Raw genomic sequence first — 15511 nt, forward strand, 5'->3', positions numbered from 1 at the left:
TATTTTCATTATTTATTAATTTATCCTTTTATTTTTAATTATCTGTTATAAATCCCGACCGCAAAATGAAAATCAATTTTAAATCCAAAAACTGCTTTGGGTTTCCAACGACAGTTTTATAAATTTTTTATATTTTACAAATAATTGCAAAAAAATATTCATCGAATTTTACTAAAAAATTTTCAATTTTCCTCGCTGGTATTAATTTCAATTTTTATTCAATTGGATTTTGATTTTTTAAATACTAGAGATAAAGTTTAAATCTCTTTATATATTTAAGCCGATTAACTCGAAACTGAAGCACAAACAGTTTAGTCTAAAGTAGTAAAAATCCCAAGCAATGTCAATATCAGATTTCATAAAAATTTCTACTCGACTAATTTAAAAATTTTTTTTTAATCAGCACAAGTAGAAAAGTCTGATTATCATCCGACTAAATGGATCATCAAATAAAAATTAATTTTTTAATTGCAAATAAAATGAAAGACTTTAATTTTTTATTATAATTCATATTTAATTAAATTTATTGGAATCCCAAATAAATTTTTTTTTCAATGATTCAAAAATTGTAACCCACCCGCTTCGCGTTCGAGGTGTGCAATAGTGATAAGAAAAATGTAAATTTAAAAAAATGAATAATTTCAGTGAAACAAAAAAAAGTATAAAAGTTTTCTAGAACAGCATAATTTTTAACATAATTCATAATTAAGCAGCCATGTTTCCTAGCGAAACAACCGGGAATAAAATAAATATAAAATGAGCATCATGTCATAAAATTGAGATAAAAGCCAAAAATGACTAAAGCCGCGCTCTCTTCAGCCAGTGCCCCAAAGCTCAGGAGAGTGACCTCTGAACCACATTCGGGGGTACGTGACCTTTCAGATGCTGTCTTACCCGAAATAAAGTATGTATCTCAATCGTACAGCAGCAGCAGTAGTATCCTGGCAGTCCACTACTCAAACATAAATTTAATTCCCATCCAGCGTGGAAACAGTCGAGTTTCCGCGCAAGCTCAGCCTCGACTGAAAGCTCGTGCGCTCGCGCACGCACTCATATATTTACAATCAAACCGGCTGCACGATACGCACATCCCAGACACCCGAGCTCTGTTTTCAAACAACCGGCAGTAGCTCCAGTCGCGAAGAATCTCTCGTACTAGTGCTCCCTCGCCCGCGTAATTAAAATTTTAAAAAGACAAATTTTGAAAAATTATAACTATTGAGATAATTAAAAAAAAAGACCGTTTTTTCGGTCGTGTGATGTACAGCAAACGTCAAAGATGGACGGAAATGAGATCAGTGTCTTGTGCTATTGTGGATATTTAAATAATTTTTCTAATTAAATATTTAATAATTAATTTTTTTTTTTTTTTTTTATCAACTGTAGACATTAATCAGATAAAATAACGTGATTATTTTTCCAAGCACTTTTCTCTCCCCCCTCACATTCTTTTCTCATATTTATTATTTATGTCATTGTCATTTTTAAAATTGTAATTATTAATTTTACTGGTAATGAAATTTATATAAAAAAAAAAATAATAAAAATCAATGATGTCTTTGAAGTGGATTAATAAATCGAGATAAAATGAATATTAATAAAATATAAAAAAAACATATTTGTTTATTTATTGCACGACAAGTAAACACGCGAACGCGGACCCATTGATCTATAAAATAAAAAGTTTCGTTTAATTGAAAGTCACTTGAGAATTAGCTGGAAACATGTCAAGTTCTTATGAATACTTGAGTACCCGTGTCATACATTCGAATGGATATGTTTATTTTAATAATAAATGGGATACGATACTCTAGAGAAATATACAGAGAAACGTAACATTCGTCTAGGGGAATACTATTATGAATATTTGACTGTTATGTGATGGGTTTTGTAACGTCAAAATAAAAAAACTAAAAATGGTTACATTTTATTCAAAGATAACTGAAAAAATGAATGTTTGAATTAAAATTGCATTTCATAATTGGCATTGACGTAGAACACGATTCGTTAGTTTTGAAAATTAAAAAAAAATAAAATAAACATTTAAAATATGGGCCGGAAATTCAAATCTCGTTCGATACCAGAACAGGACCGAAGGATTTGTGGTGGTATTTGTTTTTGCCAGTTCACTATCGTAATAAGTTGTGTTTCTTTGGTTTATCTTACTGTCGCTATATACATGCCATCCCACAGGTAATTTAACTTTTTAATCTACCAATTAAACTTGTGTAATTAATTTATTCTTTTTAAAGTTTTATTTCAAATGTTTATGCTAAATCGATTAGATTTACGAGAACTTTTATTTTTTTCTATCTCAACTTAAAAATTATTTTTTAAATTTATTTATGTATTTAAATTTGAATTTTTTGCATGCAAATATTTTTAAATTTGTATCAAGAATTTTTTAAATATTAAATTTATCCAAGGCACAGAAATACTTTTTTTAAATTTTAATGTGACTTCAAAAACAGGATTGTCCTAGTCTATGAAAATTTTTTATTTAAAATGTCAGTAATAAATAATAAGTCAAGAATTTTTTCATAAATTTTTAATAAAACGGAAAGAAAATTTAATTTTAAATATTAAAGTGAATAAATTTGCATTATTTTTTTTTTTAATACTCGTTGTATTGAAAAGTACGGAAATTTATTTTTGTCAGCCGTTTTGTTCCCCCAGATTGTGCTAATTAATTTATATTTTAATTTTAGTCTCCTATAAGACGAGATTTTTTTTTGGTCTAATTTCATTTGAGACCGGGAATTATTAAATTCAAAATGTCGATATTAATTTTAAAAAAAAATTTCCGTCAGCCGGAAGGAAAGAGAATAAAAATAAAAATAATTTATAATTGCAGAGCATTTAACGCAGGTATCGATCCTGAACCCGTAATGTGCCAAACAGTTAATGCTACACTAGTAAATTATTGCGCGTGGGCGAGTTGTGGAGAATGGTGTTTGACCAAAACGACAGGATTCTGTCCGCAAATTCACGCCACTGTCCGACGTAATGGCACTGATTTGATTTTAGAAAACTGTACCAAGTTTGGTAGCATTGCATGCCCTCAAGTAAGTTTTATTTTTTAAGCGACACCTATTCAAAAATTCAAAATCGAATTACGCGCTCAGGAGAAATAATTCAAATTTACCAAACAACTGGGGTCTAATTTTTCAAATTTTAGATTTTCATTGATTTCAGTAAAAATTTTCTATCCAGGTTAAAGAAATTTCGGCCTAAAAAATAAAATTTTTTTAGGCCGAAATTAGGCTGAAATTCAGCTGACAGCTGGGCCTAAAAATGATTGAAAACTTGAAAATTTTCTCTTTTATTTTCAGTTACTTGAAATTTTTTCAAGTTCTATAATTTTATTTAAAAAAAAAACACTATGGCCGAAAATAGGCCGTTTCAATTTATCGACCGATTTTCGGTCCCTGTATAAAGAATAATAGAATTTCGACGTGATTTAGGTCTCTTTGACTGAAATCGTATGGTTCCAGCGTGATTTCGGTCAGATTTAACTTTTTCAGCCCTTTTTCAGCTAAATGTTTTTACTGGGGTATTCTCAAACTTTATTTTAGCTCAAGGTCTACGTAGATCCAAATTACATTTTTTTTCGTCCGAAAAAAAAATTACAACAAATTAAATTAAATTTTTCTTTTCATAAAAAAATTTCATAATTTTTTTTCCTGTCAGTTTATAAAAGAAAAGTAATTTTTCTCTAATCATTTTTTTTTCCTGACAGTTTGTAAAGAGAAAAATAAGTTTTTTTTTTTTTTATCGAGAGTACATGGGATTCTATTGATATGTTATAAAAAAAAAAAACAAAGATGAAGGTCACACGTAGGATAATTTATATACACGAATACCAGGGTGCTGTTTAATGCCAGAAGGGCATCCCTCCGTTTCCATAGAAACCGTCGCTTTGACGGTCTCTTACTCGCTCTAGAATTCCCATTTAACCGATACGATAAAACACTTGCTCGCGCAATTATACTCTAGTTTATTAATGTCTAAGACAGAACTTTTAACAAGCAGTAAATTAATTAATTACTCGAGTACTTGTACGTAAATTTAAATTAACGGAGTTTTAAAATAGAGTAGGATGATTGAGATAAATAAATTATTTCTGCAGGTAAATCTCCTGAAATTGAAGAGATACAACTGCAACAATGGCAGCGAGTGCGGATCTCTGACGGGTGTATTCAATTGCAGTCTCGGTCACTGTGCAAATATGAGCGAGCTGGTGCTGTGTCACCACAAAGCCGACGGGATAATCGTCGACAGCGAGAAAGATAACATGAAACTTAATGGATTCTTTGATTGCCAAAACTCAAGGTGCACCAAAATAAAGCGGCCCTTCTCCTGCGACCGCTACTGTCCGAAAATAAATTCAAACAATATTAACGTCTATCTCATGCAGGACGATAATATTATTACGGCTAAATGTTCACGTGCATCGGCACTCAACAAAGCTAATGGAAATGCCCTCGGTACTCGGCTAGATACTCCAATTCAAATTTGGGAGGATATTAATAACGATTCCGCTATTATTGCCAGCTGCTTTGCTGTCAAATTCCAGGGAAATGTCATCAGGTATCGGTTATTGTTTATTATTCGTCATCAATAATATCATTTTTATTTCATTTACTCAGAAAACTATCGGAAAAATTGACAGTTAAATGAAAGTACAGTTTCACTTATTTCCGGCTGTAAAAATTTTCAAATTGAGATATCATTTTTTTTTTTTTTTTCGAATTTTATTCTACAGCTGGTTGACGGGCGACGATTCCTGTGATTGACATAAAAATGATCTAGGGTCAACTTGTTTGAAAGTTATGAAATATTGACACACTGGAAATTACCCGAAAAAGAGTCAGGATCGTTCTCTAGAAGCCCAGACTGCCTAAAAATTTAATAAAAATTCGGCTCATAAATCCGAACCGTGAATATGTTTTCCGCATAAATAAAAATCAATTTTTCACAGCCGAAAATAAGTGGCAGCCGTTACTTCCACACAATTACCCATTTAATTTTATTGCGTAAAATATGTTTTACGTAAGGGGACATCCATTAATCACGTGAGCTCATAATGGGGGGGGGGGGGGTCCAATGAAATCTCACCAAGTCTCATTTAAACCGAGGGGGGGTAATCGAAAATCTCACCTCCACTTCAAAAAATATAAAATATTACAGATATTAAAAAAAAAATTATTTTGAATGTTTATTTTGCCCGCTAAAAAATTCTCATGGCTACTAAAATCATTACGGTTTATTATTTTCCCGAATAGTAAAAAGAATAGTATATTAAATACCTAGGCCAGTAAAATAAGAAAAGCCTCAGAGCACATGTTTGTCAGCCTCGGCTTCGCCCCGGCCAACAATTACATGTGATCTGAGACTTTTCTTATTTTACTGGCCTAGGTATGTAATATACTATTAATATTATATTACATACCTAGGTATGTAATATACTATTTAGCGTCAATCTCACGTAAGGGAAGGGGAGGTTCAGGCAAATCTCACCTGAGGGGGGGGGGGGGTCTAAACTGATCGAAAAATAGCTCACGTAATTAATGGATGCCCCCTAAACGTTTCATATAAATTTCGACATTGACGTCCGCACAGATGTGGCGGCAATTAATTGTAACTAAATACCCAACATAAATTTGAAATTTAATTACTATTCATTTTTTGCGCGCATCCATGCACATTTATTTTCTACGCATGTTTCTATGCTGGTATGCGCCTAAATAAACTAGGAGCGGTAAAAAAATCTATTGATTTTCTGTGTGTTTTTTTTTTTTGGTAAAAAATGTAATTATACAGTAGAAAGTAAAAATTAGTAAGTCATAATTAGCCCAATTTTTTCTGTGTATTAAAAAAAAAAAATGAATAATTTATATGAGAATGAAATTGAGGATAAGAATAAAAAAAATTTATTGATGATTATTATCGCGTTAGTGGGACACTCCTCCTAAAAAGTAAACAAGCTTAGTCATACGATCGATTACTTATACTTGTACAAGTAGTGTTTACATGGAGTAGACGTTGATATGAGTTCTACTTTTAGATATCCAATAAAAAAAAATTTTTTCCGGACAATTAACTTTTTTAATTTACATTTAAAACGAAGTAAATGAAAAAAGTTAATTGTGGGAGTTCAATTTGTACGTAGGAAAAATAAAACAGCCGAGTAATGAGAGAAAAGTAAAAGTGGAGCGGAAGGTGGAGCGAGTGGGGGATAATTAAAATGGAAACAGATGGCTTAATTCATTTTCTCTACAGGACGGAGGACTGCGTGAATGGGACGACGATCGAGCCGGCGAAGATCCCGGGGCTGTGGATGAACCTGACGAGCTTCTTGAGTCTCTACGACAAGAGCCTGGGGAAGCCCTTGGACCCGACTGACGCGTATCTTCCCTCTCAGCGGTCACTCACGATCTACAATACTTCGCGGCTCTACATCAATCTCGAGGGCTGTGTCAACACTCTAAAGGGCGAGTGCCGGGATTTTCTACAAACTCACGGCCGCGATGGCGACAATCAAACTGCACAGAGTCGCTATCCTTGTTTTCATAAAAGAGTAACTGTCACTATTTTTTATTTTTTAAATTTCCATTGACCGACCGCAAAAAAAAACCGAATTTAAAATATTTATAAATTAATCATGAAAAAAAAAAAAAATTTGTACCTGTCACCCATGAAAAAACTAATCTATTATAAAGAAAATAAATATTTAAATTACAGAATGATTCATCATTCGTCGTGGCACGTTTCGATCTTAACAAGACACGTACCGAACTGCTGATAGCAACAATAGTTCCATCAGTATTATTTCTAATAAGTTTCGTGACATTGGTAATAATAACACGTTCAGTGCAAGTCGGCGACGACACAAAGATGCGATGCCGATACTGCACTGAGCGACAGGTCCGCGAGGGCGAGGACGAGGGTCTGGTCCAAACCAGCTCGGGATCAACGACCCAGGCCAATTCCACGGCTACAGAGATACGCAGTATGGCTTTATAGCAATTCAAACTTAACATAAACCCGCCAATGTACGAGAAACTACCATTGATTGACACCGAAGCCGAGGACTCTTGTTGAATACGTAACTAAACCAACACTATCCCAATCCAATACAACAAAACTTTTCTTCACTTAAATTCTTTTTTTTCTTTTTATTAAACTTTTATAAATTTATTCGTCTGAGAGAACAAGTCTTTCAAGTTCAAACTCAAGTACTTTATCGATAAACTTTTGAACAAAGTTACATATATATATATATATATATATATATATATATATATATATATATATATATATATATATCAACAAATGTAGGGGAGTATTGGCAAAACGAAACTGGCCGGACAAAACGGACTACCCTAAAAATTAAGTAAAAAACTTTTTTTTTTCAATTTTGAGCGTCAAAAATTTTTTTTACATAAATTTTTCTTTACTTCCAATATTGTAAATTTTTTTTTGTACTTATACTCGATACAAAAAATTTTATTATAGTCATTTTTTTGAAAGAAAAAAATTTTTTCATTTTTTTTTGGAAGTGATCCGATTTGTCCTCCTGGGAAAATAATTTTTTTCTAGCAACTGAAAATTTGACATAATTATTTCAAACGGAAGTAAAAAAAAAAAATTAACCGTATTCAAATGCACACATTCATTATTTCCTTGGCGGTCCCGTTTCGCTCGCTCTCCCTCTATCTAATAACATTAAACTGAAAGTTAAAAGAATCTTAAAGAAATTTAAAATCAATAATCGATTATTAACTACAGAAGCTATAGGCCGTCATTTTACTTGACCTATTGGCATTTAGCTTTGTCGGCTTCTGTTACTCCCTCGCTGTACATCGTACGCGATATAACAACTAAATTAATAATCGATTACTAACGAAACTTTGTGTGAGCGTACGCTCCTGGCATTTAATAATAATAAATGACAAGTTAACTATTGAAACAATACTCTGCAATTTATAATTAAATGTCGGTGGTTGAAGGCTCACAACTTATTGCCACCAATAAATAAAATAAAATATTTAATTACGCCCTTAGTAAAAACTTCACAAGTACCCAATTTTTGAATGCCGCGCGAAATAACGGAGGGGAAAAATAACAAGTATTTTCATATATTAATCGTGATAAAAATATATATCAAAAATATAATAATATTTTTTCACATTTATTTTTTCCGCGGGTATTTTATCAGCCAATTTTGAATCGGGAGTAAAAAATTTCTGTCACGCGCAGATTGACTAATTTTTTTATAAACAATTTTTTTTTTAACTAAAACATTAATTTTGTATTTTTTTATTGATTTAAATTTACCGTTTTAAGTAATTAGTGAATTTATTGATTGATTAATTAAGTTGGTGTTCATAAAACTTTTCTCCCTGTGTTTAGTGTTCGTGTGGGAGGGAAGGAAGAAAAAGATCTGAGTAGTTAGAGTGCACTTTAGTCTAAAAGTATCTTACGCTAGCATCAGATTTTATTCACAATAATAATAGTAATAATAATAAAGTAGTTTTATTAATTTGCATTAATATCGCGTTGAGATCGAGTGGTGTCTTCCTCATTTATTACAAAAGTTTACGCGATATTTAACTTGAATTATTGAGGAAAAGTAAAATTGCTTCCTAAAAAGTACTTTTTATTTCTTTTCCTTTTGTCATAAAAGGTTCGCGTGATCACAAAAAACTCTTGGAAGATAACAAAACGGCTGAGTCGTAAACTTAAATTAGAGAGACGATAAACATTTTTATTTTGTGGCTTATAAATATGATGAAATATATGAAACCTTTTTGAATTAAATGTTAAATGTACTACATAAATTTATAAAATAATTTTTTATTTGCGAAAATGAAAATTGAAAAATTTATGAGATTTATTTTTAATGGCAAATAAAATTTTAATTTTTAAAATGCGATTTGCAGTAAAATTATTTAATTTAGGAAGCGTATTTTACCTTTCCTGCAATAAAATATTATTATTGTTATAAAAAATATGAATGTAATTATATATATTTTAGCTCCCTGGGGCCAATAAAGCTTAACTTTGATATTTACGTAACCGCGATGCCTTTTTATTCTATTTGCGGAAATTAAAAAAATATTATCCAAGAAAAGTAAATATCAATAGTAAATACGCCGAGCAAGGAAATATATGAGAGTGAGAGGAAAAGAGAGAGAGAAAGAGAAAAAGAGACAGAGTGAGTTGAAGAAAATTGAAAAAGTCTTTACACAACTTCACCTTGTCCAATATTTCATACTAATCAATTTTTATTCCTTATTCTGGTCACTAGATACGCGCATATATTTATCAATTCTATATATATCCGCAATAAGTATAAATGTAGAAGATATGCTCGATTACGGTTAGCTTTTGATGCACCGATTTATGAAATTGCATTTTTACTGACATTTTACGTCAGCATATTCAAATTTTAATATATATATTATATATATAATAATAATGATTATAAAAAAAATATTAAAATAATTCGAACCGTCATAAAATTTTATACGCTAGTATTCTCGCATTATTAAATCGTAATTAGGTCGATTAATATTTTTATCGGTTTGATAAAATAATATACACAATAAAAAGTAATTAGTTTTTAAAAAATTATGATATACAAGTTCATTAAAATTTTATCTGGGAATTGTAATAAAAAATGTATAAGATGCCGTTTACGATTTAATAATATTAACATTGTAATTCAAATTGATATTTGTATTAAAAAATACTAACATTTTTGTGGCCTATCAATCGTTCCAGTAAACAAATTTATCAATTCAACTGACTCATGTAATATAATAATGAAATATTTATATATAAGATTTATATTGTTAATAAATTTTTGAATGTCTATACAGGGTAGAAGCACCAGTTTTGGACACTACTTCTTATTTATATATACAAAATATACTGCTACTATTATAAGCGAAATTAGTGTCGTTCACTACGATGCGAACATCCGTGACGTTTTCACGTATTGTATAAATTAATTTATCAAAATTCTTAGTGTCCAAATATTGGTCAGGTCCCAGTGTCCAGAATTGGTAATTTACCCAAAATAATTTATAAATACTGTTAAATAAAGTATATGTAATTATGACAAATCACAACTATACTGAATCAATATTAATTATGCATATCGGCGTCTTCAATAAAAAATTTACTGATCAAAATTTATATAAAATTGCTTTACATGTACACAGAAAAAATAAATTTCTTGGCGCTAAAAATTTTTATTTGCCCTAAGAAATTTTTCGCACTATGAATTGAAAACGAAAACTTTCTAAGAAAAAAATTTTCTTGCGCTGAAAAAATCATTTTTTTTCTGAGTATTGTGAGCAATTCTTATAGTTCATGTTTTCCAAAATTAGCGCATATTCATTTCAAATATTTAGTCATAAAAGTCAATGCATTAAAAGTTCTCATTTTAGGCGCGAAAAATTTGAGGATATCGTGAAAAATTAAAAAGGAAAAAAAATTTTTGATATTTTTTTGCTTCAGGTAAAAAAATAAAAATTCAAAATTTTTCACTGAGGATGTCGATATATATTTGAAGATAAAATATTAAGTTAACTTGCGTTAATTTAAATTTATATTGAAAAAAAAATGATAAAAATATTCACTGTAATCTATGTGCCTTCTTCCATTGATTTAATCTATTACTTTCTTGTGTACGTATGTAAATTTGTCCATATTCAGCGTTAAGAATTATCATGATAATAATAATAATAATTAATAAATGTATCACGTATGGTCTAATGAGGCCTCGTATAAAATCGATCTCAACACTTGCCACTTAATTTATAAATTATTTTTGTTTTTGTTGTAACAAACGTACAAATTTGAACGAAATCATCAGTAGACTAAAGTCTTGATATGATTGTGGGCTGATGAATGATATAATTTTTGTACAAAATGACTAGAAGAAATAGAAATGGCCACACAAGTAAACTATCAATGAAAGTAGTAGACATTTTTGATGAATATAAAACTAAGTTACGAGTATGTCTACCATTTAATTGGAATGTTAATTCACTACTTAGCTTTTATTTTTAGATTTCATTTAACTGGTAATCGATAAAAATAATAATGATAATTACATAGTATGGATCGCTTGTACCATTTAATACATGTAATATTTTCTGCGACGCTAATAAAAATATATGATAAAAATAAAGATAATAAAATAAACAATGGTATGGTTCAATGTTGGTGTTATTAATAGTTTGTAGTTGGATTTATAAATTAGAGGCCGACTACAGTAAAACATGCTTTTGTAATCTACTATCCTAGATATAGCTGCCGTTTCAGGACAGTGGGATCGATAAAAACCGTGCTACTTTCCGTTGGAAAATTTTTAAATAATCGATGCTGCTCTTGTGTTTCTTACTTTCGTTTGTCACAAACTTTTATTATTTACTCAACTCACGTAACGTTTATTATACTTTTTCCCCTTGGCTTCAATTTTCACGTCATCAATCATCTTATCTGTCATCACAATTTTTTGCGGCTCGATAAAGTAAACTTACGCTTTTCATTCACGAGATTTTTTTTATACTTCAATTGAAAAAAAAAATTGACTGGTATTTATTGCGTTTTTTGGATTTCATAAAAATTTGGGAGAAAATTTCATTGAGTAAATTTTTTTTTGGAGAAGTAAAAAGAATTACTTCGTATTTTTTGGCTCCCTGCCTTTATAAATCCGGAATAATTTCTCATGTAAAAATTTCTCAGCAATAATTACTCAAACAAAAATTGATCCGACACAAAAATTTCTCGCTATATATTATTTGCCTTGAAATTCTTCAAGAAAATATGCCTTGAGAAATTATTGCATGAGAAAAAAAAGACGGTCGCCGTATTTTTTAACTTCCCGCTTAAAAAATCAACGATTTTTGAAAAATTCCGGAATTTATTGTTTTAGTAAAAATTTCGGAAATTTTATTTTTCCATAAACTTGAAAATTTTTTTATTAAATTCTGTTTAAAAAAAAATTTTGTAAATACTAGGAAATATAATTTTCTAAAATTTCCCGCAATTTTAATCTGAATTCTGAATTTCCAAACCCATTTCCAATCAGACTACGGAAATTTGATGAAAAAAATTTAATTGGAGATCGCAACAAAATTCCTTCTATACCAACCGACCAAATCCGTATCACCCGCATACGATAGATAAAAAACTTACCTTGATTTCTTCCTGTCGTCGATAAGCGTGCATCATAAATTCCCTGCGCTGGTCATCATTCATTAGAGGTTCGCGCGCCGGCTTACCGGAGCCACGCTTCTGGAGCTTGACGACGATCTTCGTCTTCTCGTTCGCGCCCAAATAATCTTTCAACTTCTTGCCGCGTATCATTTCCTTGCCCGAGAACCACAGCTGAGTCATCTGGACGTCCATCACCTAGATAAACATTTACATATCTGTATCCACATCCACCCCATACATATTTATATTAGACTTATTTATTTATCCCGGCTTATCCCGATAAGATTGCCGGAATCGCGGGTACCCGGATTACCTCAAGTGACGCCTGGGTTCCCGTTAAGTCTTCAGTGTTTTCAAATTCCTTGCGGATAACATCGTGAGGCGGTAAGCCCATCGGATAGACTATCATCACTGCACCTCTTAGTTCGTCCAACGCTTCATTAACTATTTTTAAACTCATCAGCTTATCATCAGCAACAAGTTTCTGTCATATAAATTTTTATGATTACTTTTTTTATTATTTATCACTCCTCCTGTTAATATTTCATAGCAAAATGTTACCTTAGTTATCATAGCTTGCGAATCCTTGACAGCTTTCCTCAAAATTTCTTGCATTCTTTCGTTCGGCTGACGGCCATTCCGACGCCCTGTTAAATTATTTATTATTTTATATAATCAATTATTATATTTTATTATTAAACATTAAACAATTTAATACCTATGACATCTTTATTGAACGTCCATCCACCCATAGGTGAACACTTGTCAGCCCACTCGTCTTTTAATTTTAACTCGACGACTTGTTCATCCGTTAATCCCATCATGTTAGACGGCAACATTGTGCCATGTTTTGCAAGTTCTTCTATTTCTATTTAAATTTTATTAATCATCAATAATTATTATCACTAAATGAGTTTGTTGTTTAGTTAATTTAAAAAAAAGTAGATACGAACCATAGGCAATGCGATTTATCTTTAGCCGACCGTTGTAAATAACAGTTATTTCCTGAATAACGTCGTCGACGAGTGTATCAACGGTGGTATCGTAGAGAAATTGACTTTCGTCACCTTTTTTTACGTGTAACCGGACCATTTTTTTGTCTCTTATTGAGGTAAATTCAAATTTAACGCTGATTTAATAATAAAGCGCCCGGAGAATTTGATCTGCAGTCTGGGGTTAGGATTGTTTGAAAGAGGTGGTAACTAAGTTAAACAGTCTCCTTGACGACTGTAAATTGATCTAATAATACTATAGTGTAGATTGAAAAGAGTAATATTCGAATCAAATAAAACCAATTGGTTTGAAATTTTCTATACTAAATTTTTTTATGAAAAAGAAATAAATGTGACTCAAGTTTTTATCTAAATACTTGGAGTATATGCATCAGATAAATTATTTATTTGCAGAATCTGATTTTCTGCTGCCAATTGTATTATTGTCCCTGATTCAAGACACCAGCCCATTATCTAGATGGTGATTTTTCACAAAAAACTCTGAAAATCGGTCGACCCTGCGAGACAACCCCAAAACTTCTCACTGTTTTTAAGTTCCGAGCTCTGAGTCTAGATTTTCTATTGATTTTCTACAGAAAGTCTTAGACGGCGATCCTGACCAAGGTGTCCGATAGATTTTTAGAGGCTTCGGGGGCAAGTCTTCTGGAAAAACGTTAAAAAAATTAAAAAAGACATAATTTTTAATTTAAAAAAAAATAAATTAATTAAATAAACCTTTAGAATAACAAAAAATAAATTAAGCTGAGGCTGAAACATTTAAATGAGGGTGAGTGTAGCAGATATCAGATAAATTTAAAATTATAAATGAATAAAATAATTAAAAAAATAATATTTATAAAAAATTCACTTATTAATTTTTTAATTTTTTAAATGCCCATTTTTAAAAATTTTTATTTTATTAATTATTTACTCTATTTATTAATATTTTCAAATTTGTCTGATGTCTACTACATTCACACTCATACATTTAAATACAATATTAAAGTAAATAGAAATGCAATACAAACCTTTAGACAAAGAAATTTAAAGACCTCGAGCCCGGGATTTTTCCACGAAATTATCGATCGTCTCTTGACTTGATTTAGTCGTTAAAAATAAAACATCTTTTACTTTTGTTCACTCCACTAAATGCTGACTAAATCTTACTGACACATTTATTTAGTCACTTCTACTTCTTTGTATTCCGGTATTTTTTTTTTTTTTTCAATGACGATCCAATGTTGCCCCGTACTTTTATTCAAACACTACAACTTCATTATTATTAAATAATAAATTATGTCTGTTTTTATTTTAAAATCACTGTCAATATATTAATTAATAAATTAATTATTTATTTAATATTAAATCAAATACAGAAAAATTACCGGAGATGTGAACAATGGCAATGATGGAGCGCTTATGAGCATCAATATGAAGTTGGCTAGAGCTTCATTATTTTCATAGTCTCCCATTGGTTTAAATTTTTGAAAATTAGCAAATCGAATAATTTATTTGGCTGATGTTCTGTGAGCCAATAAAATTTATTCAAATTTGAACTGACTCCAGTGTCTTGTGGGTAATTTAAAATCAAGGGAGAAGTCAGTTCCGCACTTCACAGTCTAGCGCAAGCATTCTGGGGTCAGTTATCTTCAATTTATTTAAATTCAGTGTTATTGTAACAAATAAAATATTTAATTTAATTATTAAGTAAAAAGTGTGTGCGTGATAGTAGTGAAGTAAGTGAATTATTTTTAGTGCGTGAGTGAAGTGTGAATTTGAAGTGAAAAAATTTTTTAAAATGCGAGTGTGTCGATCAGTATAAAGTAACGGTTTGTTTATTCGACTCAGTTATTTCGTGTTTTTTTTTTTTTTTTACTGCGTCATAAATAAATTAAGAGGAGTCGATTAGTAGTGAGCTTGAGGATTAAAGTGATTAGAATAATATGATCCTAAAGTTAACAGACAATCGGCAATTTTTGGATTTTTATTTTCAACATTCGATTACAAAAAAAACAAAAAAAAAATGCACATGTAGAAAATTCAAAAAACTATAAGTGCAATTTTTTTTAATATATTTTTTATGATTTGTCGATTTAAAAAAAATCTAAAAATTATTAGACGTCGGCCAACTTCAGTATCATTAGAATAATAATTTTTTTTAAATTCGAAATATAAAAAAAAAGAACTCTAATTAATATAATTATTGACACAAATAATTATTAATAAAATTTCGCGCCAAGTTGGCGTTACTGCGTCGCTGCATTCGACGTTCAAATTTTTGC

General features: G+C 30.4%; 2 protein-coding genes across 3 annotated transcripts in view; one reads left to right on the plus strand and one right to left on the minus strand.

Moving 5' to 3' along the window:
• LOC130663437 (cilia- and flagella-associated protein 298) overlaps window positions 1–14635 on the minus strand; it is a 41947-nt gene extending 27312 nt beyond the window's left edge. The window contains exons 1-6 of one of the 2 annotated variants that reach the window (XM_057462666.1): window positions 14258–14635; window positions 13191–13889; window positions 12956–13105; window positions 12799–12884; window positions 12551–12721; window positions 12217–12432 (exon numbers count right to left, since the gene is read on the minus strand). In XM_057462666.1, coding sequence (XP_057318649.1) covers window positions 12217–12432; window positions 12551–12721; window positions 12799–12884; window positions 12956–13105; window positions 13191–13329 — 762 coding nt within the window. In that variant the 5' untranslated portion in view covers window positions 13330–13889; window positions 14258–14635. Of the gene's footprint in view, window positions 1–12216; window positions 12433–12550; window positions 12722–12798; window positions 12885–12955; window positions 13106–13190; window positions 13893–14257 lie in introns of both variants that reach the window. The other variant, XM_057462665.1, reaches the window with a different exon arrangement.
• LOC130663435 (uncharacterized) lies at window positions 1079–7282 on the plus strand. The gene is made up of 5 exons (XM_057462660.1): window positions 1079–2193; window positions 2855–3065; window positions 4130–4590; window positions 6283–6580; window positions 6745–7282. The coding sequence occupies exons 1-5, from the start codon at window positions 2051–2053 to the stop codon at window positions 7024–7026; spliced, it is 1395 nt and encodes a 464-aa protein (XP_057318643.1). The 5' UTR covers window positions 1079–2050; the 3' UTR covers window positions 7027–7282.
• Window positions 14636–15511: the final 876 nt, after the last annotated feature.

Source organism: Microplitis mediator, chromosome 2, assembly GCF_029852145.1.
Source record: "Microplitis mediator isolate UGA2020A chromosome 2, iyMicMedi2.1, whole genome shotgun sequence".
Classification (NCBI taxonomy): Eukaryota; Metazoa; Arthropoda; class Insecta; order Hymenoptera; family Braconidae; genus Microplitis; species Microplitis mediator.

Coding starts and splice junctions, on each gene's coding strand:
- LOC130663435 (XM_057462660.1), top strand. CDS start 2,051: ATGGGCCGGAAATTCAAATCTCGTTCGATACCAGAACAGGACCGAAGG. Junction 2,194..2,854: donor ATATACATGCCATCCCACAG/GTAATTTAACTT, acceptor TTATAATTGCAG/AGCATTTAACGCAGGTATCG. Junction 4,591..6,282: donor TTCCAGGGAAATGTCATCAG/GTATCGGTTATT, acceptor TTTTCTCTACAG/GACGGAGGACTGCGTGAATG.